Genomic DNA, 27,209 nt, shown 5'->3' on the forward strand with positions numbered 1-27,209 from the left:
CTCATCGTCCTTCCACTCTGAGAAGTCGATCTTGAAGGAGGGCAGAGAGAACTGCTGGCTCACACCCCTCTTATAGTGGACAGTCTCAGATTGCAGGGCAGGGCTTTTGGGGCTGTACCTAAAGGAGAGAAAGGAAGGTGAGACTGCCAGGACCTGAGGCAGGCGCTGGCAGGCACTGGTCTTTTGGGGACCTAGTAGAAACCTGCCTTGCAGGTCCCACCCTGTAAGTCCCAGCCCTTCTCTGTGGGGCAGAAAGCCAGTCTATGTGGCCACGTGGCCCTCACACCCCGAGGGCCTCCAAGGTCTCATTCTGCTCACCACACCTCTGCCTGGTCCAGCCTGGTTACTAGTCTTCCAGAGCCCACACCTGCCAGATAACATGGCTACCTTGCCAGATATGGCTACGCCTTTCCATTTGCTTTTTACGGTTTGTTGACTTCTTTAAACAAACATGGCACAAAAATGTACACTGTCTCACCCATAGAGAAACTACTCCACCACCTTGGCAGTGCCAAGGACCCTCCCATTCCCCACACCCTGTGTTTGCTCCCAGCCACCTGCTTCCCTGCCCATCCACAACCCAGGCATCACTTCTGGAAGAGCTGAGGCCTAGTCACGCATGGGTGTCTCTTCTTTAATATTCTACTAGCAGCCCACCTACACGCTGCTCCTTCAATACTCATGCACCCGAGCTGTCCTATAGCCACCCTATAAGGAGGTGCTGTGTTCTCTGAACACTGCATCTGTTCCACTGCATTTACTCTAGCTGATGCAATCAGGCCCCTATTGGTGAGCACCAGGTGGTCTCCAATATCTTGCTTTTCCAACCAAGGCTTCCAGGACCCTCTTCTGCATACACCTTAGCCACACATGTAAGCATATCCCCAACATAAATTCCCAGGAAAGGAATGGCTGGGTTAAAGAGTACACGTTTTCAATTCTGATAAACTCAGGCATCTCCCCATTCAAGAATCCAACACACAACCTTTGCTGCCTCCCTGTGCCCCACCCCTCACCTGCTGTCCCTTGGGCTTCTCTCTGTCTCTAGGACAAAGGACACTCTCAAGGACCTTGGCACGTCTGGCCTGAGAAACTGGCACTGCGGGCTGCTTGTGTGCAAAAAGACGTAAAGCCAGAACTCTCAGCTACCACTCCATCCCCAGATCAAGTCTGGCCACCACATGGCTTTCTCCCACAGGAGGAGACGGGTGCATTCTGCCCGGCCCATCTGGGTCCGGCCCCACACACTGGTGGCAGGCCAGCTGTGGTCGTGCTGAAGTTGCAGATTTCAAACTTTTGGGGTTCAAAGGACCCTATTTCAAACAGAACCTCTAAAAGTTCAAATATATTACTTCAGACAGACGCAGAGCTGCTGGGGCCCACCATGCACCACACGGACTCACACAGCCATCCCGTTGAGAAACTCCTCCACCGCCTGGCAGTAGATGGTGATGGCCACCCGGGCATCGGCATCGAAGGTGAACTCCAGGCTGTAGAGGACATGGGGCTTCTCACTGTCCTCAGTGGGGCTGTTGGCACCATCTTTATACCTTCCAGGCAGGCAGAGGGACAGGCAGTAGGTCAGGGCATGCATGCAGGAACATGGCCAGCCTGCACAGAGCACGCTATGGCATACCCCAGGGGGCCCTGCGTTGGCTGCCTGGCTGCATCCCACCTTTCTGGAAATGTGGATGCCCACTCCCTGCTTGGACAATAAGGCCCAATAACGCAAGGTTCTCCTTCCCTTGTCACAGAAAGGGAGACAAGTTCTCTTGGGTTGGAGATGGCCCCAGAAGCCTCAGGTCTTCCAGGTTTAAAGCAGTTTATCAACCCTGACAGTCAGAACTGTGCCATTCTTGGCTGTGGGGGTATCCTGTGCACACATCCTGTGGGGTGTTCACAGCCTCCCTGGTCTCTGCCCACCAGATACCAGGAACACCACCCTCTCTAGCTGTGACAACCAAAAATGTCTCCAGACAGTCCAATGTCATGGGTTGGGCACTTGGTTGTGAACCCCTAGTTTAAAGATGTGGCAAGGTCAAGGGTTACCTTACGAGCCGGAGCGAGTCTTTTCGGATGTTCACTAGGCTCCTCAGCGTCTTCACTGGCTCATGGGGAGCGGGGGTGACATAAGGAAACTAGGAGGGAAAAACCGAAAGCAATCGCAATGACTCCCCAGTGTGGCAGAGGACAGAAAACAGGGATAATGCAAGTACACACATGGCGCTCGGGGGCTCTCATGCCAACCACTAGATGACCTTATTCTCATTCACATCAAGGTAAACTGCAGGCAACATGGCTGGCAAAGGAGAGTCAGGACCAGAACACCCTGAAGGATTCTGGCCATGTGGCCATGGTGCCCTATTCCAAGGACTCTCGATGAAAGTGACCTGGCCTGAGGGATCCCAGGGGAGCGATTGAGGTTGGGGCTCTCAGACCTCACTGCCAGGCTTTCTATTCAAGGTCAATGGTCAATAAAGATTCCAGTAGGGACACATGCACATGCACGCGCGTGCACGTACACACTCTCACACACATACACACTCTCACACGCACACACACACACACACACACACACACTGCTGTAAAACTGGTGGAAAATGGGGATGCATCAATATCGGTTTCCTGCTTATGAGAGCACATTGGGGTTTTATACGACACCATCACCAGGAAAAACCGGGAAAAGGGCCTATGGAATCTCTGTGTTATTTCCCTACAAGTGCAGGTGAATCTATGGTAGTCTTAAGTAAAAGTTAAAACAGCGCACAAATTTACAGAAGGCCTGTTGAGTCAGACCTTGGGTCGAAGCTGAGGCTTCACAGATGTGGAAGGTGAGGTTCTGTTCTCATTCTCGTGGGCTTGGGAGGGTGGCAGAGGCCAGCATTCTGTGTCCTAGCCCTTAGCCTCCCATCCATCAAAGGATCCATTCAAGATTTCACGCCAAGCAGCTGCTCCGAGGTCAAAGCAGCCTGGAGAACCTTGGTCCAGAGGAACTACGTCTCCTCCAGGGCAGGGAGGCCCCAGAACTCAACCACCTCAGGGGATGGAGCCCAGTGTCTCCTGAGAGAGAGGGCCTCTGCCTGGCCCCTTACACTGGGGATTGAATCCCAGTCAGTGCCCCCCCTCAAGAGCCCTCTCCTGTCACCCTCTCTCATTTGTCAACTGTTCTCTTTTTTGTTGTTGTTGTTGTTAATCCTCACCCAAGGCCAGTACCGGTTTAGCTCAGTGGATAGAGCTTCGGCCTGCGGACTCAAGGGTCCCGGGTTCGATTCTGGTCAAGGGCATGTACCTTGGTTTCGGGCACATCCCCAGTGGGGGGCGTGCAGGAGGCAGCTGATCCATGTTTCTCTCTCATGGATGTTTCTGGCTCTCTGTCCCTCTCCCTTCCTCTCTGTAAGAAATCAATAAAATATATTAAAAAAAAAAAATCCTCACCCAAGGATATTTTTCCATTGATTTTTAGAGAGAGTGGAAGGGAAGAGACACACAGAGAAAAACATCAATGTGAGAGAGACACATTGATTGGTTGCCTCCCGCACGCCCCCAACCAGGGCCAGGGATTGAGCCTGCAACCAAGGTAGATGCCCTTGATCGGAATTGAACCTGGGACCCTTCAGTCCACAGGCCAACACTCTATCTACTGACCCAAACCGGGCAAGGCAACTGCTCTCTTCTTTATTGCCTGCATTCCGCCCCCCGCCCCCAGGGAATGGGGCAAGATCTGTCCTCTGTCCCCAGCCCCCGGCAGGATCCCAGGGACACACTGGACAAATGGAACACAATGAGCAAACATGCGCTTCTCTTGTGACTGGTGAAGGAGAACTTGTAAAAATTATTCACCAGCCGTTTACATTGCTCCTTTGGATCATATCTTTTGCCCTCTGTTCCACTGTTCTTTTTTCTTTTCAAATAAAGTCATTCAAGGGATCAAAACCCTAACATTCATAACCTCACAGCAGGGATGCACCAGACTCCACAGCAGCTGCTCTGTCCCTAGTGTCCCACCCTTGGTCCCCTGCCTCTAAGGGAGTATTGCCAGGACACGCCCCCTGCACACGTCATGTGCACACAACCAGTTGGCAGCTCTGCCCAGTTTGAGATGACTTAGTACCCACTCATCCTTGCAGCTTGGACACAGATGGCTGAAGGCAGAGACCTCGCCCCACCACCCACATGCCCAGCCCTGCCGAGACCCACCTGGACCGGGCGATTGCCCAGGAAGTTCAGATCCATGTTTTCTCCAAAGAGGTAACCTTCAGGGTGGGGGGTGTCAAACTTCTCACCTCCCATGAAAAAGTGTGTAGCAAAGTAGTTTCCTGGTTTAAAACAAAAACAAAAACAACTTTAGGTTAAGGCTCAACACAATCCAGTGAGAGCGTCTGATGGCTGAAGGGGCTCAGCCCTAAGAAAAGCTCCATTCGGAGAGAAGCCATCACGGGCTGTCCTTCCCACTCTGGCTCCAGACACAGGGCTCAGATCTCCCACCCAGCCTGCTCCACCTCTGCGTCTACCCAACACCCTTCCCCCTCCAGGAACTCTCCTCCCAGCTCAGGGACTCATCCCGTACCCAACACCAACACCGCTTCCTGCTCCAGCAGCTTGAGTTGTGTTCCTCACAGGAATAGGTTTCAGTCCAGACCCCTAGTGCCTGTGCATGTGACATTCAAAACAGGGTCTTTGCAAATGTAAACCAGTTAAAAGAAGGTCAGACTAGATGGGGGCCCTAAATCCAGTGACAGTCTTCCTAAGAGAAAGAGGGAGACTCGGACACAGACACACACACAGAGGGAAGGAGAAAGTAGGACGACGGAGGCGGAGACTGGAGATTGGAGTGGCGTAGTCACAAGCCAAGGAATGCCCAGAACCACCGGAATCTGGAAGAAGGAAGATCCTCCCCGAGAGCCTTCAGAAGGAACCAGCCCTGTCAATGCCTTCATTTTGGACTTCTGGCCGCCATAACTGTAAGAATAAATTCGGCTTTCTTAAGCCACCCGGTTTGTGGTGCTTTGTTATGACAGCCCCAGCAGACTAATACTTGTTCCCTGACCCCAGATTAAGTAGGCTCCTACAACCCCAAATCCAAGCTCTGCGTCTAAGTTATTTCATTCATATCTGACTCCCCCCATGAGTCCTGAGACTGGAGCTCATCTGGAGGGAAGTTTCAGGAAAAGGCAGAATCAAACACGGAGCCAGCATGAAGCCAGGTAGTCCCTACAAGGCCTTCCAGGTGGGAGACAGGTCCCTGGCCCTGAATTTCCTGCTCCAACCTCCTCCTGGGACCTTCAAGGTCCAACCAGGTATGTCCCACTAGTTCCCAGAGTTTCCTTTCAATAGGCAGAAAATGGGTGAAGTAGGCCTCCTCCAAGAAGGCCATGGCTCTTACCTCCTGGACAGACTCTTCCTACACTGAATAGGGCTGACCTGTGTAACAAGCAAGATAACGTGGGAAAGATGGAGGGGGACTTCCAAGGCTCTGGGGGAAACCAGCTTCCCCTCCATGTTGTGAGGGCATTCAACCAGCCCTATGGACAGGTCCACCTGTCACCCACCCAGGAAGCCACCCAGGAAGCAGATCCTGTAGCCCAGCAGACAGTTTGACGGCAACCTCATGGAAGACCCCGAGTCCAAACCAGCTATGCCACTCCAAATTCCAGACCCAGAGAAACTGTGAGATAATAAGCATTTATTGTTATAAACAGCTAAACTGTTCATTTGTTACTCGGTAAGACATAACTAACACAATGGGCTTCCCTCCTTTCTCCACTCTGGGCTCCCAATTCTAACATATTTCAATGGCCGCCACCCTAGTCAAAGCCACCAGCATTTCCTGTCTGGATTATTGTAATCCACTCCACCAGTCTCTCCACTCTCACTAGCCCCAAAGTCTATTTCCCACATCCCACTGCTCAGAAACTTGACCTCCTAATCACATCAGAGTAAGTCCCAAACTCCTCTCTGTGGACTGCAAAGCCTTCATAATGCAGATCCTCCCAAGCCCATTTATACCCCAGGGCCCTTGCACTTGCTGTTTCCTCTGCTTATGAAGTTCTTCTCCAAGAGCTCTGCCTGATCCTTTACCTCGTTTCCTTCTCAGCAGGGCCTTTTCTGATCATTCCTTTTAAAATTTACTATCTCCACCTCTTCTCCTTGCTTGTTGACCAACCTCTCCCATTCCCCTCCTCTGCTTTATTCTTCTCCAGAGCACTTTTCACAACCTGATATACTGTACACAAGAGGCCTCCACATCTTAGTGCAGTTTTAAGTTTTAATAACTTCAGAAATATAAATGCTATAAAATAAAACCTCTGGATTAAGAGGCAATGGATAAGTTTTACTTTTTTTACTTTACCTGCATTTTATACATTTTCTATAATTAACCTTTAAAGCAGGAAAAATTATTTTTAAAAAGATTGAAGACATGGGACAAGGATATGTGTTACAACAGTGGTTGTAATATCACAAAACTGGAACCATGTTCTGGAAAAACCAATGAACTGTACATTTAAAAGGGTATGTGAATCTTATCTCAATAAAGCTGTTATTAGGAACTGGAGAGAACTTGATCAAGTCGTTACCTTATAAATCAGCAACAATTTTTTGGTATTAGATCTTTATGTGATCTTTGAATTTGTCAGCAAATAATGTGGAATTAGATGCTACTGTTCTATCAAACCCCTGTTGACTCCCATCTACTGATTTATGTGAACACGGTTTCTCAACTTAAAATGAAAAACAGAACTAGAACTGACACTGACCTGTCTCATTCCAGCAGCAGGTTACGTATATTCAACTGTGACTACGAGTTAACTGGGGGAAAAGTAACCTATCCACTTAAGAGATACATGTCTAATACTTTTTAATATTTATGTTTCTTATTATAAAAACTGTTATATTTGTGTTGTTTTGATCAATTGGGTATTTATAATGCCCACTCAAACCAGAAGAAAAATTTATTAAAATTCTCATTTCAATTTATGTACATATTTTGGTTGCAGAGACATACAATATGGTGACCAATAAAAGACTTTCAAGCATAAAAAGTTGCAGCCACTCTACATGTTCCTCAACAGGGAAATGGACAAACACTGCGGCAGTAACAAGAGGGGACCACTCTCTGCCTGTCAGCACACAGCAGTCCAAAGCAAACACGACTCACACAGAGGAGTTTGGAACTTCATAGAGCAGCCCCAGAGCTCAGACCTGAAACACCAACACACAGAGAAGAATGAACCAAACATGGGAAGGAAGTGCCAGGTCCAAGACGGGGTAGAAGTATGAAAGAAGACAACAATATGGAAAATGCTAACTGTGAATTCTGGATGAAGGACATTCTATACTTCTCTATATGTTTTTCAAATGCTCACATTTTTTAAAAAGGAACGTTTAGAGGACAAATGTGTGCATCACAGGGTACTGGTAGCAGTTCCCAAGTGTGCAAGCATTATGTATGTGTGTGCATGTGTGTATTGTGCATTGCCCTGGCCAGTTTGACTCAGTGGATGGAGCGTCGGCCTGTGGACTGAAGGGTCCCGGGTTCGATTCTGGTCAAGGGCATGTACCTGGTTGCAGGCACATCCCCAGTGGGGGTTGTGCAGGAGGCATCTGATCGATGTTTCTCTCTCATCGATGTTTCTAACTATCCCTCTCCCTCTGTAAAAAAAGTCAATAAAATATATATAAAAAAAGAGTATTGTGCATAGTATAGATATATCTGTATACAGATATATGTGTTGTGCTTGCGGTGCATGTCTGTATCTATGTGTGTATGGTGTGTGTGTTGTATGCATATTGTGTGTCTATGTGTGTGTACAAACTTTTGGACCAAAAGGAGCAAGCACAGCTATGAAGAGGGAAAAAGGGAAATTAGAAAAGGCAGACCAGCCGGTGTGGCTCAGTGGTTGAGCATTGACCTATGAACCAGGAGGTCACGGTTCGATTCCCAGTCAGGGCACATGCCTGGGTTGCGAGCTCGATCCCCAGTAGGGGGCGTGCAGAAGGCAGCCAATCCATGATTCTCTCTCATCATTAATGTTTCTATCTCTCTCTCCCTCTCCCTTCCTCCCTGAAATCAATAAAAATATCTTTAAAAAGAAAAAGGCGACTGAGAAGAGAAACAGAAGGAAGACATAAAGGTGAAAAGAGAACAGAAGACACCACCACATCACCAGCTCCTCCTCTATGCCCCTGAGGCAGTGCCCTAGCCCGGCCTTCCCACAGAATCCATCAAGGGGGGACAGATCCCCTCTCTCTCTCTCTCTCTCTCTCTCTCTCTCTCTCTCTTCATTTTTCTTTCTTTTAATCCTCATCTGAAAGAAAGGGGGGGGGGGAGAAAGAGAGAGAAACATTGGTGTTAGAGAGAAACATCTATCAGTTGCCTTCTGTTCACTTGCCAACCAGGGATCAAACCCACAACCCAGGCATGAGCCCTGACCAGGAATCGAACTAGCAACCTTTTGGTGCGCAGGACACAGAATGATGCTCAACCAACTGAGCCACTCTGGCCAGGCCCTGTCCCCACTTTCCATGTGGGAAACTGCACTCGAAGTCACCAAGGTGTTGATGGTATAGCTGGGCTCAAAACTGCTGACTCCAAGCTCACCATGTCTCAGCCCTGTGCACACCAGGTGCCTCCCCTCTGCAGCACAAGGATGGTGACCCATGGCCAGTGATGTCATCTCTGGTCACAAAGAGTGGCTGTTCACACACAATGAACCACGTGCAAAGGCCTCCCAGATCAGAACGTCCTTCTGTGGCCACACTTAGAGGGCCTACCAGAGGCCATGATTTCTGCCTAGAGCCCCAGCAATGTGGCACACTCCAGGATGCCACAGCCTCAGAGCCTCAGTGGGCCATCCTCAAACATGATGGCTAAGACAAATTCATGCCCCTGTCCCCTTCTTCCTCTCACCAGTCGAGGGGAACTGAAGCTCAAATGGTTTGCCTCCTCTCTGTCCAAGGGATCCAGACTCTGCCCTACTTACAGGTGCCCAGGTGATCTGGATGGCAAGGAGGTGAACAGCTACCAAAACAAAGAGTGAGGGTGCCTTCCCAAGAGGCTACCAGCATTCCCACACATGGGCCCTGTTTCCCTTTAGACACCAGGATGCAGAAGGACACACATTTCATCGTATTCTAGAGATGACGAAAATCAAAGCCACAAGGCCACCAGTTAGTTAATGGCTGCCTCGGTGATGGCCAGTGGAGGGTGGGCAAGGACTTCCCTTTGGGCCAGAGAGCAAGCCAAGCAGACTTCTGGGTTTCCCTTTTGTTTTGTCCATTCCACTTTCAAACGTGTGTGTAGTACACATGTGTGTGATGACCATCATTTACAAAAGAAAACTGAAAGGTTCTAGATTTGATTCCGGTCAAGGGCGCATGCCCAGATTGTGGGCCTGATCACCAGTGGGGGACTTGCAGGAGGCGGCCAATCCACCATGATTCTCTCTCAATTGTGGATGTTTCTGTCTCTCTCTCCCTCTCTGAAATCAATAAAAATATATTAAAAAAACAAACAAACAAAAAAACCACAGCAGGACGATTTTAGAAGCTCTCAGCCTCCAGCAAGAAGGAGCACTAAGCAAAGATTTTGGTTCTCTTGAGTTTCCATAATTTGTTGTAGCCACCTGTAGGGAGGCTGGGATCCTCCCCAGCTTAAACCCCTTTTCTGGAAACAGCCTCCACCATCCATAGGGGTGGGCCCCAGCTACCACCAGAACACATGGCCCTCGCCCCCTGGATACAACTGGTTGGCCAAGGTGAACACCTGACCGTGCTGAGCCAATAACCAGATTGTCTTCTCCATGGAAGTGGACTGTGGAACTGGAGGACCCCTGGTGGGTGGCAGGAGGCTTTACGAATGTCACAGCAACATGATGCTGAGGCCAGAGTGGAAAAAGATCTGACAGTTTCCACTTCTTGATTACTCACCCTTGGGTTCCAGAGGACACCCACACACACACCTTTCCAATGCATTCCATTTCTTGCCTAAGCTAATTTCCACAAACACCGTAGCAACAGCCAATTTCCAAAGAATTTAAAATGTAAAAAAAAGCACTTGGGAAGGTACTCCTTTCAGGGAGAAAAAAAAGAGGTAATCCAATATAAAATATATGCAAAATATGTCACCAGGCCCCTAACAAAAAGAGGGAGAGATGAATGGCAATTTATAAAAAGGTGCCCAACCTCATTAGTCATCAGGAAAAAGTAAATTACAACTACAATGAGAAAACCCTGGCTAAAATTAAAAAGGAAAGCAACAAATAAAACACACCATGATGCTAGCCGTATTGGTGAGAACAGAGAGTTAACGGAACTCTGGTGCTCAGCCGGTGGGTGTGAGCACTGGTTCAATTGCTCCATGAAACCGTAAAAGCTGCTGATGCCGCAAATGTGCCCAGAGGGCCACTGAGCTGTGCACTCAAAAACAGTAAAGATAGTAATTATTTATGTGTATTTTACCACAATTAACAAACCTGAAAAAAAAAAAAACGGACCCAAAGAAATCAGACTCATGGACACCAAAGCCAGTCACAAGCGTGTCCACGGCACATTCTGCATAAGAGACCAAACCAGGAATTTCCCCAGCACCCCTCCACGTGAATGAAGCATCAACTGGAAGATCACATAACAATGAGAGGAAACCAGCTACGGCCCATGAACTGTGTACAGGGCCTCTCATCGTCAAATGTGGAGGGAGACTGTCCAGTTCTGTTTATATCAAATTTAAAAATAGGCCAAACTTACCTCCACCTCTGTAAGATCAGAAAGGGGTTTCCCAGGGAGGAAGAAGATTGTGAAGGGGCACCAGGGGGCTTCATGGGACCACTACTTCCACATGGTGAGTTGTAAACACTGTAAAGGCCACCCCAACTATGAGGAAGAAAGCGCACACACACACCCCTTTTATCCTGGGCAGCACAGCAGCCACTTTCGTGGCATGAGGTAAAAGGCCCCTTGGTCATCTGGCCACAACAACACTAATTCGGGCTTTCTTTAACTGCCAGGCTTGCAGGCCTTCAGAGAACACAATTTCAAAGGGCCAAGAAAGGTTCTGTATATGCCTGCAAATATGGCAGGGCTGATGTGAAAGTTCAACAAACCCCAGGGAGAGCAAAGCTGGCAGGTTATTTGAATCAGAAATGACGATTTCTCAACAATTCCCAAAGAAACTATGAAAGGTCCCCTGCCACACGCACGGGACTGAGTGGGACCTCAGAGACAAACATGCAGAGCTCCAGGGTCCTCTCAAACCTCCGAGGGTGGGCGACACCCGAAAATCAAGACCTGACAAACCTCACCCCAGGGAGCCGCAGGGTCCACATGCCATGGCAGGCTTCCAAACCCAAGCCATCCTCTGCTTCTTCTTCAGGGAAGTGGGTTAGAAGTCCCTTACCCCGTCAGGGCCAACTTAAAAGCTCTTTGTTGCTGTTGTTTTCTTATTGTGTTTACCTGAATTTTAACCACTGAAGATTGGAAAATACAGCTCAGTTATACAGTTCTTACAACAATAAACTCCAAACCAAGTTGACAGGAGCAGAAGCACAGAACTAGTTCTTATGTGAATGGCACAGGTGACATTTGGGGAAGGTGAATGTCCTGATGCCAACAATGATGGTACAGGTCTTTGAACGGGGAGGTGAAACCCTGTGTGCAGGTGGAGCCCCCTCTTCCCACCCCCGTCCCACTGCCACCAACATTTGGGTCTCAGAGCGCAAGTTCACTCCCCTTGGATAGTGATGGCTCATGGAACCAGAATGCCCCTAGTGACAAAGGACATAGTCACACAAGCATCCTCCCTCATCTAGAACACCTGCCTCAGTTTTTTCCTTCAGGCACCAAATAAATCAGAGTCAGCAAGGCCCTGCCTGCCCTGGGAAAGATAAACCAACACCAGCATGGAATGTGGTCGGATAGATGTTTCAACCTGAACACAAAAGCACACACCACAAGTCTCCTCACACCCACCTTGGGCCCCTCCATTACGTGGGCACAGACCCAGAATTCCTCAGCCCCGACCTGACACCCCACAGAATAAGACACAACACATTCTGCTTGAGCAGCTTGCACACTAGGGAGATGGGGGTTGCCTTCTGTAATAATAAATTTGCACAAGCATGTATTAAACATCTATTGTGCACCAGGCCCAGGTGCTGTGCAACGAAGAGCTCAATCTGATTTCTAATTCCTCCACTAAAGAGAATAAAAGTCTGGTGTCACAAGGACATGGCAAAGCTCCAAGAAGATAATAGAGGTGAAATGCTCTGAAAGTACACACACCTGATTACAAAAGGGTTAGATCGCCCTGCCCCGCCCCTCCACTCCCCAGGCTGAGTCACAAGGCTGACTGCCCCTCCTTCTGACTCTTCTCTGGGGTGATCTGTCCCAGCATGACCTCCCTTAAACACCTGGACAGGGCAGCAAGTATAGCTCTGAGACAAAATTAACAGTAACAACAGCAGTAGGAGGAATAGCTGTGGCAGGAGCCGTCCATGGCCAGGCACTCCATGTGCGCACCTACTGCGCCCCAGGCTCTCTTCCACTGGTGGACGCAACCTTCTCTTAAGTGCTTGAATGTGGTGACCTAACACCCGCTTTGACCCTCGGCTAGGGCAAGGGAGTGCAGAAATAAAATCTCACGTTTATGGACAACTAATTTTTTGACAAAGGTGCAAAAGCAATTAGATGGGGGGGGGGAAATTCTTTTCAACAAATAGTGTTGAAATAACTGAATATCCATATGCAAAAAAAAAAAAAATGACCTTAGATCTTTACCCAAACGAAATATAAAAAATATTAACTCCAAATGGATCACAGAGCTAAATGTATGAGCTGAAATTATAGAACTTCTAGGGGGGGAAATAGGAGATCTTTGTGACCTTGGGCAAGACAAAGATCCCTTAGGTGAAACTACAAAAACATTAACCATTAAAAAAATCAATAAGTTGACCTTCACCAAGATGTAAAACTTTTGCTCCTCAAAAAACACTATTAAGAGCCCTAGCCAGTTTGGCTCAGTGGATACAGCGTTGGCCTATGAAGGATCCCAGGTTTGATTCTGGCCAAGGGCACATGCCCAGGTTGTGGGCTCGATCCCCAGCGTGGGGTGTGTAGGAGGCAGCCAATTAGTGATTCTCTCTCATCATTGATGTTTCTATCTCTCTTTCTCCCTCTCCCTTCCTCTCTGAAATCAATAAAAAAAATATTTAAAAAAGAAAATACAATGAAAACAAATCAAATGTTATTAAATTTAAGGTAAGTACTGTTGCAGTGAACACTGAAAGTCCAGAAGCAAAAGAAAATTGAACAGGAGATCTTAAAATTTCTCACCACACACATACAAAAGTAACTGAGGTGATGAAAGTGTTAACTAGCCTATTGTGGCAATCATTTCCCAATATATACATATATCAAATAATCACACTGTATACCTCAAACATACACAATGTCATATGTCAATTATATCTTTTTTCCTTAATTTTTATTGATTGACTTTAGAGAGGAAGGGAGATAAACATCAGTTTGTTGTTCCACTTATTGATGCATTCATTGATTGCTTCCTTTTTTAAAAATAATTTTTTTAAAGAGGCTTTTTAAAAATATATTTTTATTGATTTCAGAGAGGAAGGGAGAGGGGGAGATAGAAACATCAATGATGAGAGAGAATAATTGATCGGCTGTTTCCTGCACCCCCCCCCTGACCCCCACTGGGGATCGTGCCCATGTGCCCTTGACTGGAATCGAACCTGGGACCTTTCAGTCCACAGGCTGATGCTCTATCCACTGAGCCAAACCGCCCAGGGCTAAAAATAGTTTTTATTGGTTTTCAGAAAGAGATGGAGGGAGGGAAGGAGGGGGAGGAAGAGAGAGAGAGAGAGAGAGAGAGAGAGAGAGAGAGAGAGAGAGATTGATTGGTTACCTCCTGAATGAGCCCCAACTAGGGACTAAACCTGCAACCTGGGCACGTGCCCTGACCAGGAATCAAACCCACAACGTTTCAGTGCATGGGACGATGCTCCAACCACTGAGTAACACCGTCTAGGGCTCATTGGTTGCTTCTTGTATGTACCCTGACTGGAGATCAAAACCATACCCTTGTGTATCAGGACGATGCTCTAACCAACTGAGCAATCCAACCAGGGCCCAATTATATGTTTTTAAAATATATATCTATCTATATAAACAGGGAATATGCTAATTAGCCAAGCATCATGACCGCTCAGGAGGAGCTGCATGCGCAGATGGGCGGGAGGGGACTGCGTTCCGCCCCCATCCCAGTGGCCACGGGGAGTCTGGGGCTGGGGGTGGGCTAGAGTGGAGACACAACACACAGAGAGGCTGGGGTTGGGGGCAGGCTGGAGCCGAGACACAACACACAGGAGCACCTGTCCCCACCCCAGCCGATACAACGTGGCAGCTGGTGCTACATGGGTCAGGCGCAAGTCCCAGCCCCCTGCGGGGGGCCTCCGGGACACTGTAACATCATGACCACTCAGGAGGAGGCTGCGCACGCAGGTGGGCAGGAGGGGACTGCATGTGTGGTGAAGTCTTTCCCTCTTCTATGCTCTCTAAAAATCAATGGAAAAATATCATCAGGTGAGGATAAAAAAAAAAAAAAAGAAAGAAAGAAATGTCATATCCTATGAAAGAGACATCTTGAAAATGCCTAAAGAAAGTTGTCATTTTTTTGTGGTGAAGGGACTGGAGTCCGTGATGATGAAAACACCTGGCGGCTGCGGCGGCCAGCAGTGGCAGCAGCAGTGGGGTGATAGGGGCAGCGCCTTCCCCGATCAGCCTGGTCGCCTCCTGCAGAGGGAGGCCAGACTGCAGCTCCCAGATTGGAGAGGGTGCAGGTCGAACTGAGAGGGACCCCCCCCCCACACACACACACACACACACAAATTTTGTGAACCAGGCCTCTAGTCCTATATAATAAAAGCCTAATATGCAAATTGTCCCCTCAACCGGGAGTTCGGCCAGGAGTTTGACCACTCATTACGATGTGCACTAACCATCAGGGGGCAGTGCGGAACCTGGCGGGCGTTGGCAACATGCTGCGACCTGTCGCCGGCTACCTGGGGGCGGGGGTGACAGGGACAGAGGTGTGGTGAGAATGCAGGGTCTCTGCTGAGCTCACTCCCCCTACTACCCTCCCTTGGGGACACCAGGGTTCGCATGCCAGGGAAGCCCCTGTGCTCAGGTGCCAGGCGCCCACAAGGAGCTGGCCCCACACCCGTGCAGCCTCTTCTGGGTGAGCCGGGCTGCAGCCGCCGGGACCGCAGGAGCCAGTCAGGCTCCCTGTGGGTTTGCACAGGAGCCAGCCTGCAAGGCTGGCTGGCAGAGAGGGTGCTGCCCGCCAGGCTTCTGTGCAGCGCCACTGGGCAGCCCAGGGACCCATGCTACGCCCTGGACCATGGTGTCCAGTCGTGCTTACCATATCTCTGTGTGGGGACTCAGGCGCCGTGACTCAGGTGGAGGGGGATGCATGGAGGCCCAGGGGCCCAGGTGCTTCCCAGGGCCCAGGGGTCAGCTGGGACCTGCCCTTCCATGTGAGACACTCGTGCTTTGATCACCAGCCAGGCCTAGGGACCACACCCGTGCACAAATTTTGTGCAACAGGCCTCTAGAGAGAGAGAGTGTGTGTGTGTGTATATAATTTTTTAAAATATATTTTTATTGATTTTTAGAGAGGGAGTGAGAGAGAGAAACATCAATGATCCCACACTGGGAATTGAACTTCCTGGTTCATAGGTTGATGCTGAGCCATGCCAGCCAGGCCCAATTATCATCCTATCATCCTATCATCCTATCCTATCTAATAAAAGAGAAACATGGTAATTAGCGTACATCCGCTACCCTTCTGATTGGCTAATCAGGGCAATATGCAAATTAACTGCCAGCCCAGATGGCGGCCGGCAGCCAGGCAGCTGGAAGCTAACATGAGGCTTGCTTGCTTCAGTGACTGAGGACTCCAACGTTCCCCACCTGCCTTGCCGGCCTCTGAGCTTGCAGTTTGAAACATTGTTACAAATATAGAAGCTAAACAAAACCCCAGAAACCTGCTTTCAGCCAGCCGGGATCTCAGAGCTGGAGTTGATACAGTGTTTCGATTATAGAACCCAAACAAACCAGATACCTGCTTTCAGCAGCAGAGGCCTCAGAGCTGGAGCCAGAGCTAAAGCTGGCCCAGAATAAAAGAAAAAAAAGAAAAAAAGGAGCAGTTGGTGCCGGGAGCCGGTCCATCCTTGCTGTTTCAAAGGACCTGGCATATATGGCATACTGTTCTTAAAATGTTTGCTCACCTTCTTGGCACTATGTGTTTTAACCAAGGTCTCCTCTCTGAGAAAGGTTGTTTCCCCAGGTAGGGATTTTCCCCTGAAGTTAGGGAGGGAATAAAACCCCTCAACTAAGTGCCAGGCGGGTAATTAATCACTTTAACTATGAACAATCATGCTTAAGCTACATAATCTTTACTCGCTGGAATGGAGATAAGAGACACCCTAGCCTTTGTAATAGAGATTGATAGGATTGAATCAACTGGTATAAATACAGATGTAACAAGACAGCAAGACACAGAACTTAGAACACAGAACTTAGAACACAGAACCTACACACAGAACTTAGAAGACAGAACCTACACAGAACCTACAGACAGAAGAACTTCGCTGGAGAGAACATGGCAAAAGATCCTGGACTGAACCTGACTACAGAAATTGGCAAGGGAACCTGACTAGAACCTGGTGACTGAACCTGGCTGGAGAACCTGGACAGAACCTGGCTGAAGAACCTAGCGAGGGAACATGGCTACAGAACCTGGCTGGAGAACCTGGAGAACCTAGCAAGAGAACATGGACACAGAACCTGGCTGGAGATCCAAACCAGAACTTCGCTGGAGATCCAGACCAGAACTTGGCTGGAGATCCTGGCTAGAGATCCTGGCTAGGCTGCTGATCAACTGAACGCTGTCTTCATGTCCTTCCTTCTTCGCCGACTCTGTCTACGCCTTTGGGAACTCCTGGACCCGCTGGGGCAGGACCCCGGCAAGTTGGGAGCTTCAGTCACCCGCCAGCCTGAAAACAGCCCTCAACCCCTCACCCAAGACTGGCCAGGCACCCCAGTGGGGACCCCCACCCTGAAGGGTGTGTGACCAGCTGCAAACAGCCATCATCCCCTCACCCAGGCTGGCCAGGCACCCCAGTGGGGACCCCCACCCTGAAGGGTGTGTGACCAGCTGCAAACAGCCATCATCCACTCACCCAGGCTGGCCAGGCACCCCAGTGGGGACCCCCACCCTGATCCAGGACACCCTTCAGGGCAAACGAGCTGGCACCCACCCATGCACCAGGCCTCTACCCTATATAGTAAAAGGGTAATATGCCTCCCAGCACCGGGATCAGCGGAGCCGAGAGGCCTCCCGGCACCGGGATCAGCATGACAGGGGGCAGTGCCCAAACACCCTGACTGGCCCTGCTCTGTGTGTGACAGGGTGCGGCACCCCAACCCCCCCCCCCACCGGGCCCTGCTCTGTGTGTGACGGGGTAGAGCCATAACCTCCCCATCAGCCCTACCCTGAGTGTGAGAGTGGCGGCCCCCAACCCCCTGATCGGCCCTGCTCTGTAGGTGATAGAGGGCGGTGCCCTAACCCCCCCGCCCCCCCCACGGGCCCTGCTCTGTGTGTGACGGGATAGAGCCATAACCTCCCCATCAGCCCTGCCCTGAGTGTGAGAGTGGCGGCCCCCAACCCCCTGATCGGCCCTGCTCTGTAGGTGATAGAGGGCGGTGCCCCAACCCCCCCGCCCCCCCACGGGCCCTGCTCTGTGTGTGATGGGGTAGAGCCATAACCTCCCCATCAGCCCTGCCCTGAGTGTGACAGTGGCGGCGCCCCAATCCCCTGATTGGCCCTGCTCTGTGGGTGATAGAGGGCGGCGCCCCAACCCACTGATCCGCCCTGCTCTGTGTGTGACAGGGGTTGGTGCCCCAACTCCCCTATCGGACCTACTCTGTGAGTGACAGGGGGGAGCTCCTCAACCCCCTGATGGGCCCTGCTCTGTGCGTGACAGGGGGCAGTGCCCTAACCCCCGGATTGGCCCTGCTCTGTGCGTGACAGGGGGCAGTGCCCCAACCCCCGGATTGGCCCTGCTCTGTGCGTGACAAGGGGCAGTGCCCCAACCCCCGGATTGGCCCTGCTCTGTGCATGACAGGGGGTCGCGCCGCAACCTCCCCATCGACCCTGCCTTGAGTGTGACAGGGGGCGGTGCCCCAACCCCCCAATCGGCCCTGCTCTGAGCCCGACCAGGGGCTGCACCTAGGGATTGGGCCTGCCCTCTGCCACCCGGGAGCAGGCCTAAGCCAGCAGGTCGTTATCTCCCGAGGGGTCCCAGACTGTGAGAGGGCACAGGCCGGGCTGAGGGACCCCCCCTTCCCCCCGAGTGCACAAATTTTTGTGCACCGGGCCTCTAATATATATATATACAGTGGGGCCTTGACTTACGAGTGTCCTGACTAACGAGTTTTTTGAGATACCAGCTGTCTCTTGGCCAATTTTTTGCATTGAGTTGATAGAGTAATTTGAGTTAACGAGCTCCTTAACAAGCTCGGAACGAATTAAACTCGTAAGTCAAGGCCCCACTGTGTGTGTGTGTGTGTGTGTGTGTGTGTGTATACACACACACATACATATATATATTTTATATGTATATAAAAGGCTAATATGCTAAGTATCCCTCCAACCATCCGACCGTTCGTTATGACAGGCACTGACCATCAGGGGGAAGACCCTCAATGCAGGAGCTGCTGTGACACGCACTGGCCATTTACAAAGGAACAGCACCGCAGACCTAGCATCAACAAAGCAATACTTGGTTTCGCCCAAGTGGGACACAGGCCCCTCCACCATCCTGGAGTGACACCCCACCAAATCGCAGCCAATGCTACCAAGACCCCATGGCACAAAATGCAGCCCAATGCTCAGCCCAGCCTGGAAACGGTCACTGTGGGCATCGGGTAATGATGTCATATAGCAATGCCCAGCTTCCTCTCCCTAACAATTAGCCTCCTTGCAGTTCCTTCAGCCCAGGAACAGGACTTGCTTTATAGCCAGGTGCAAACATTTTACACTTTAACCAAATGTTGTGAAGCATATTCCCATGCCTCATCTCAGTTGATCCTCACAGAAGTCCTGGAGTAGGTAGATAGGAGACTCGGTAGAATCCTATTTTCTTTTCATTAGCCGGAAAACGGAAATTTAGAAAGTTTAGAAACTTGATCTGAATGAAAAGAAATATAAAATGGTGGACCTTGAAAATGACTTCAGGTTTTCTCATTGCACAGAATATAGTCAAACATTGCTGCAGTTAAATATTTTACCATTTGTTCTCCCTGTGTGATCTACAATAATAATCTGCTTCGTGTTGATATTTACTGCTGTGTTGCCGACAATTACCTAAAAGAGAAGTTGGGGTGCTTCACTGGGCTGGAAAAAGTTTAGCTAAATCAGAAAGCAGGTCTAATTAAGCAAGTTTATTCTAGATATGTAAAAGGCTAAGTTAACTCACACATGTGCGATACATATAAAGCTCTCGCTGGTGCCAATCGCTCGTGTGTGTTTTGATCTGCCATTGTCAATTGTGAATTTAGTTGACATTTCTATTATACAAAAAGTGCAAATAGTGATATTAAAATATTTCTTCTAATTAATTTTCTTTCAATGTGCACGAATCTGTGCACCTGACTACTAAGATCTTAATAAAGCTTAGCGAAAAACTGGACAGTTAGAGATGTTTAAAAAATATTAGCACCAAGGATTCTTTCTCCTTATATAATCAACAAAATGGCAGAGACCTGAAAAGGTAACAACTTTCTCATTAAAACAACTGAGCCCAGCTGCTGTGGCTCAGTGGTTGAACATTGACCTCTGAACCAGAAGGTCATGGTTTGATTCCCAGTCAGGGCACATGCCCAGGTTGTGGACTCCATCCCAAGTAGGGGGCGTGCAAAAGGCAGCCGATCAATGATTCTCTCATCATTGGTGTTCCTATCTCTCTCTCCCTCTCCCTTCCTCTCTGAAATCAATGAAAATATATTTTAAAAAAATAATAATAATTAAAAAAAATAAGAAATCAATTGAAAGATCCTTTGGGGAACCTGCTAAAATCATCTCAAATGCTCCTGTAGTCCCCAGTCTACTGCTAGGAACACATACTAAAGTACTGCTAAGATCCCCTCTGCCTCCAACTGACCCTCTCCAAGCAAGGGACAACGAAGCAGAAAGGACAGCCTTTGGACTGGACAGGCCCCAAACACTGCAGTCACTGGCAGCAAAACCAAGGTGGTCCATGGCATTTACCTGGGTGCCAGTACCAATCTACTAGTTGCAGCTGACTGGGGTGTTCATTGGTGGATTCGGAAACCAAGTCCAGGCTCAGCTGGAAAGAGTGCCTTGAGTGATTAGCAAAGTCTGCCACACAGAACCCGAAAATGGTGCTGCAAATGCCTGTATTTGTGGCTTTGTCCAGAGGTCCAAGAGAAGCCCTAGTCAGTTTGGCTCAGTGACTAGAGCATCAGCTAGTGGACTGAAAAATCTCGGGTTTGATTCGGGTCCATGGCAAGTACCTCAGCTGCAGGCTCAATCCCAGTCCTGGTAGGGGCACGTGCAGGAGACAACCAGTTGATATGTGTCTGTCTGTCTCTCCCCTTCCCTTCCACTCTCTCTAAAAATCAATGGAAAAAATATCCTCGGGTGAGGATTAACAAACAAAAAAAAGGCCCAAGTGAAGGGACATCAAGTTTGCTCTGGTCCCAGGTGCCACATTAAACGTTTTTTTAAAAAAATATGTTTTTTATTGATTTCAGAGAGTGCAAGGGAGAGGGAGAGAGATAGAAACATCAATTATGAAAGAATCACTGATCCGCTGCCTCCTGCATGCCCCCTACTGGGGATTGAGCCTGAAACCTAGGTATGTGCCCTGACCAGGAATCAAACCATGACCACTGAACCACACAAGCCGGTCACCACATTAAACTTTTTTATATCTCTGCCACACCACTGCTAACTGCTATTAGGGTCTGAGCTAATCACCATATTTCCTTCTTAAGCCATTATAGCAGCTAATACTTTTCGAGGGTTCTTAGGTGTGTGGCACTGTTCTGAGTACTGTACAAGGATCAGCCCATTTTATAGATGAGGAAACTGTGACCCAGGGGCCAAAGCAACTTCCCTAAGGTCACTCAGCTAAAGACAGGCTGGAAGAACATAAGCGATGAAAAGGATGACTTCAACAGCTGCTCCACCAGAACTGGGGAAGTCAGCCCACAGAGCCTCCAGGGGTCCCCAAACCAGGCTGGGCTGCCCTGCCTTTGTGCCTGGGACACAAGCAGGCATGGGGAACTCCCCAACTAGCAGGCAACAGTACCTTCTGCCCAGTTGTGATTGCATCTCCTTCTGACTGTCCTAAATCCATATCCACCCCCTTTATATCCAGTAGCTCCAGACACTCCACTTCTTTCACCTTCCCAAAACAGGGCAGGGCAGTTCTCAAACCTGAGTGGACAATAGACTATAGGTTATAAATGCAGGTTCCTAGGCCCAGGCAGGTCCGAAGCAGGGCCTGGCAACTGTGCCCACAGGCCAACTGTGAGGCCTAGAAGACCACATCAGATCAGATGCTTCAGAAGCCAGGATCAGAGGACCCCACATGGACGTCCCCATGATGTCCAAACTCCCTATCCTCTTTCTTCTCTTTCCATGGCAAATGACCGGATGAGGAGACGGACAATAAGGAACTGGGGCCAAAGTTCTGGGTCAGGCCACTTTTCTTACTAAAGGCACCAGAACAGAGTAGGAACAGCTCAACTGGGAGCCGGATTATGGTCCCAGACGTGCTTCCAATCCCTCCCCGAGTCCTCGGGAAAGTCACACCCTCCCTGGTGGCTCAAGTCTCTCTCTCGTCACAAAAAAAGGAGACCAGAGAACCCAGAGGTCCCCTCCCACCATTCTCCTGTTCTCCAGCAAGATTCCCAGCCTCTTCGCCGGCGGTGAGAATCATCTCCCCACCATCCACGGGCGCCAGGAGGTCCCAGGAGCGCTACGTCTCTGTCCATATGGGATGGAGAGCGTCCTGAACCCTGTCTGGGTCTTCGCACCAAGTCACCAAAGAGAGCCCAAACCGGCGATGGTGTGATGTCAATCCTCATGACAATGACCACTTTGTAAGCACAAGCGAAGCGCCGGGCACAGTGCTAACCTCTTGGCAGCGTCGCGCCCGAAACCTCATCCGGGCCTAGCAGGTCCCCGAGGGTCTCCCCAGTGTGCAGACCCAGAGCCGAGGCCCTTCAGGGCGACGTGACTGACCCAAGGTCACCCAGCCTGGACGAGGCGGTCCGTCCAGGGCCCCACGCACGCCCCGGGGGCCGGGTCGAGGGCGCGCGGAGCTCCGGACAGGAAGACTGCAGGCAAGGCCGGGAACCCAGTAGAGCTCCCACCCAACCCCTGCGCGGAGGGCCCCACACCGGCGCGCCTTGCCCGTCCCGCCGGCCGCCAAGTCCACGCCACGCCACGCCACGCCGTCGGCGCCCGAGTCCACCACTCACCGCACTTCGGGGGGTAGCGATAGGCCGAGTTCGCCTGAATGTCGATGTCCTCCACGCCCGCAATGCGTCGGCTCAGGATGGAGCCCATGGTCACAGCGGGCCGGGCTGGCCCGGACCGAGTAGGACGGGGGCGGCAGCAGCGGCGTCTTCACGCAGACATGGCCGGGAGCAGGCCACACGGACGCCAGCCCACAGCCGCGGAATCCTCAGCCTCCGAGCCCCCACCCCCGACTCGGCCGGGCGACGCTACGGCAGCCCTCCGCCCCCGACCCAAGGCACCTCGGGAAATGGAGTCCCCTCGCCTCCGAGGGCACCGGGCTGCGGCGCGGAGAGCGCGCCTATCAACTACATTTCCCAGGATGCTCCTCGCCTGGCTCCTCTGAAGTTGTTGACAAGCGCTCCGGGACAAACCAAATGGATCAGAATCCAGAGAAGTGCAACCATCACCCGCAACGCGAGTTGTCCTTCCCTCTGCATTCCAAGCACTGCACCAACGTTGTAGCGCTTTAGCCTCCTAGTAATCTGTTCACATGTAGACCCTTCTATTTATCCCCCTTCCATTTACCCCTCTCGGAAATGTCTCCCTGAGCCACCATGGTTCTCCCCGCTTCCCAGGGTTTATCTCCTGTCCCGGCCAGCAGAGGGCACACGTTTACTTGCCACCCCAAGCTTACCTGGAGAGGTGCTCAGAGGAAGCAAAGGGCCTGCCTTATCCTTTTCCAGAATTCAAGGCATCTTTCCGACTCTACGTCCAGAACAATTATTTTGAACACATAATTTTAAAGCGACCCCCCCCCCCCAAGAGGCAGTAGACCTCTCCCCTTTTTACAGGTAGAGAAACTGAAGCACGAAGAAGGAAGGTCTGCATATAAGGTCAGGATTAAAGTTTTTCTGGTTGCAATGAACTTTCCTGGCTTTTTAAAAATATATACTTTTAAAATTGATTTTATAGAGGAAAGGAGAGGGAGAGACAGAAAAATCAATGATGAGAGAGAATCGTTGATTGGCTGCCTCCTGCACACCCCGCACTGGGGATGGAGCCCGCAACCTGCGCATGTGCTCTGACCAAGAATCCAACTGGAACCTCCAGGTTCATAAGTCAATGTGCAACCACTGAGCCTGGCTCCTGGCTTTTGACTTACATAAAACTCAGTAAGCAGGAAACATGTGGCTGTTTTTACCTACTTTTCAGTTAAGAAACTGGGGTTCCTAGAAGAAAGTGACTTCCCCAGAAGAGCCTGCTGTCTCAAGAAAGAAACTATGGAGGGCAGCAGCTAGAAGAGTCTCAAATGGTAAGTTCACCACAATCCACATTAAAATGAGTCTTCTACCTTTCTAGAGGCCAGAATCCAGAACACTACCTTCTGTTATCAGGGGACCAGGAAGCCAAAACTAATAAAGTGAAAGAGTTGGATGATTGTGAGGGAGAGGCCATGTCTTGGAAGAGCTTGATTAAATCTCTCTGCTCCACAACTAAGACCCTTTTTAGTGAGCACCTACTACGTTCCAGACATTGTGTTGAGGGCTTTGCATATATTCTCATTTAATTCTCTAATGTCAGTTCTATTTTCATTTCCAATTTACAGAAAAGTGAGGCTGGGAGGGGTGAAGTACCCCATTCGGGTCGCATAGTATGTAAGTGGTAAAGCTGGAATTTGAACCAGGCCACGTCTTTTAACACCACACTTCCCTGCCACCTCAGAGACAGGAAGGCTCCAGTGTGCCAGATTTCATATCTCTTGTCCCCAGGTGGGCCTGAAAACACCCCCACCCCATGTGATCTTTCTTCCCTTAAATTTCTTTCTGTTGAATCACATAACATTTGTATATAGACCAGCACTGATTCACTGTGTAGATATACCAACACTGCATTCAATTTACCAACCTCCCTCTTTGTGGGGAGGGAGGAGAGTACTGAAGACCCTGATGTTCCCACTGAAAAAATAACCCTAAGCTAAGGGCATGTCCTCCCTATGGATCCTGGGTCAGGGAGTCATTTCCATGGAGCTATTTTTATTTGGCTAATTAAACATTCCTCCTAATAGAGCTTTGGACTTGTGGTGTATTTTTCTGTGTTTATCCATGCCCAACTGGGAGACAGTCCCTTTTTTAAAAAGAATTCTTTATTGTTTAAAGTAGTATATGAGTCTCCTTTTCCCCCCCGTTGACCTCTCCACCGCCACCCCCACCCTCAAGCACAAGCCCTCACCCCCCTACTGTCTGTGTCCATTGGTTTTGCTCATATACATGCATACAAGTCTTTTGGTTGATCTTACCCTCTCCCTGCTCCCCCCGCCCCGCCTGCCCTCATAGGTTATACAGTCTGTTCAATGTTTCTATGACTCTGGTTCTGTTTTTGTTCATCAGTTTATGTTGTTCATTATATTCCTCTTTTTCTTTTCTTTTTTTGGCAGTCCCTTTCTGATTTGGTATTAGTTCCACTACCAACATCTTGACTGATTCACTTATTTATTCAACAAATATTCATCATGCAGCTACTATGTGACAGGCAAAGAGACAGGCAATAGGGATCAAAGGGAGAAACCACCAGATATGGAGCTTGCAGGATAGTGAGGAAACAAACACTAAAACAGTTAAAGGCCCTGGCATTTGTTGGTTAGAGTGTCATCCTGATATGCCAAGGTTGTGAGTTCGATCCCTAGTTAGGGCATATATAAGAATCAACCAATGGCCATAGCCAGTTTGCCTTAATGGATAACGCATCGGACTGTGTACTGAAGGGTCCTAGGTTTGATTCTGGTCAAGGGCACATGCCCAGGTTTCGGGCTCGATCCCCAGTAGGGGGTGAGCAGGAGGCAGCTGATCAATGATTCTCTCTCATCATTGATGTTTCTATCTCTCTCTCCCTCTCCCTTCCTCTCTGAAATAAAAAGTATATTTTTAAAAAGAGCCCTAACCGGTTTGGCTCAGTGGATAGAGCGTCAGCCTGCAGACCCAAAGGTCCCAGGTTCGATTCCGGTCAAGGGCATGAACCTTGGTTGCGGGCACATCCCCAGTGCAGGAGGCAGCTGATCGATGTTTCTAACTCTCTATCCCTCTCCCTCCCTCTCTGTAAAAAATCAATAAAATATATTTAAAAAAATAAAAAAAGAATGCATAAATAAGTGGAACAACAAATCAATGTTTCTCCCCTTCTCTCTGTCTCTAAAATCAATTTTAAAAACTTTATTAAGAAGTATATACAGGGAACCAAGATGGCGGCATAGGTTAACACCGGAGTTTGCTGCCTTGAACAACTACTTCAAAAGTGAAACTAAAAAACGGAACGGACATCACCCAGAACCACTGGAACGCTGGCTGAGTGGAAGTCCTACAACTAGGAGGAAAGAGAATATCATACCCAGACTCAGAGGAGGCGCAGTGCTGAAGTGAAATACTCAGGTACGGAGTGCGCGTGGAGCGGGCTGGCGGCGGAGGGCGCGGTTGGCGTTTTCAATCGGGAGGGAGTCGCAGACTCTGAGCTCCAGATACGGGCGAGTCTTTAGGGACCCAGACTCAAACGGGAGAAGCGGGACTGTCTGGCTTCGGTCAGAGCAAGTGCAGCTTTCTCTCCGAGGTTTGCAGCGGGTGCTGGGACTCAGAGAGGCAGAGCCCCTGGGGACAGGACTGAGACCGCCATAACTGCTCTCTCCGGCCCACCCTGTTGATCCTGTGAGACCTGCCCCGCCCAAGCCCTGCACAGAGGCATTTGCCGGATAGCCTCAGGCAAAGGCTAGATTAGCACCTCCCTAGAGGACAGAAGTTCTCTCACTGCAGACACAGCTGATTCTCACAGCCACTTGGCCTGGAGGTCAAACCCTCCCTGGTATTAGCTACAACAATCAAGGCTTATCTACAAGACTGCGCACAAAGACCACTAGGGGGTGCACCAAGGAAGCATAACAAAATGCGGAGACAAAGAAACAGGACAAAATTGTCAATGGAAGATATAGAGTTCAGAACCACACTTTTAAGGTCTCTCAAGAACTGTTTAGAAGCCGCCGATAAACTTAATGAGATCTACAAGAAAACTAATGAGACCCTCGATGTTATATTGGGGAACCAACTAGAAATTAAGCATACACGGACTGAAATAACGAATATTATACAGACTCCCGACAGCAGACCAGAGGAGCGCAAGAATCAAGTCAATGATTTGAAATGCGAGGGAGCAAAAAACACCCAACCGGAAAAGCAAAATGAAAAAAGAATCCAAAAATGCGAGGATAGTGTAAGGAGCCTCTGGGACAGCTTCAAGCGTACCAACATCAGAATTATAGGGGTGCCAGAAGATGAGAGAGAGCAAGATATTGAAAACCTATTTGAAGAAATAATGACAGAAAACTTCCCCCACCTGGTGAAAGAAATGGACTTACAGGTCCAAGAAGCGCGGAGAACCCCAAACAAAAGGAATCCAAAGAGGACCACACCAAGACACATCATCATTAAAATGCCAAGAGCAAAAGATAAAGAGAGAATCTTAAAAGCAGCAAGAGAAAGAAACTCAGTTACCTACAAGGGAATACCCATACGACTGTCAGCTGATTTCTCAACAGAAACTTTGCAGGCCAGAAGGGAGTGGCAAGAAATATTCAAAGTGATGAATGCCAAGAACCTACAACCAA

The 27,209-nt window shown here is 49.5% G+C and overlaps 1 protein-coding gene across 2 annotated transcripts in view; it reads right to left on the minus strand.

Moving 5' to 3' along the window:
• Positions 1-22,818, minus strand: part of MGRN1 (mahogunin ring finger 1) — a 49,546-nt gene extending 26,728 nt beyond the window's left edge. The window contains exons 1-5 of one of the 2 annotated variants that reach the window (XM_081089635.1): positions 22,585-22,818; positions 4,198-4,316; positions 2,050-2,138; positions 1,404-1,550; positions 1-118 (exon numbers count right to left, since the gene is read on the minus strand). In XM_081089635.1, the coding sequence (XP_080945761.1) occupies positions 1-118; positions 1,404-1,550; positions 2,050-2,138; positions 4,198-4,316; positions 22,585-22,672 (561 nt within the window). In that variant the 5' untranslated portion in view covers positions 22,673-22,818. The remainder of the gene's footprint in view (positions 119-1,403; positions 1,551-2,049; positions 2,139-4,197; positions 4,317-22,584) is intronic. The other variant, XM_081089634.1, reaches the window with a different exon arrangement.
• Positions 22,819-27,209: the final 4,391 nt, after the last annotated feature.

The sequence above is a fragment of the Myotis nattereri genome (assembly GCF_964212035.1).
Source record: "Myotis nattereri genome assembly, chromosome: 4".
In the NCBI taxonomy this organism is placed as follows: Eukaryota; Metazoa; Chordata; class Mammalia; order Chiroptera; family Vespertilionidae; genus Myotis; species Myotis nattereri.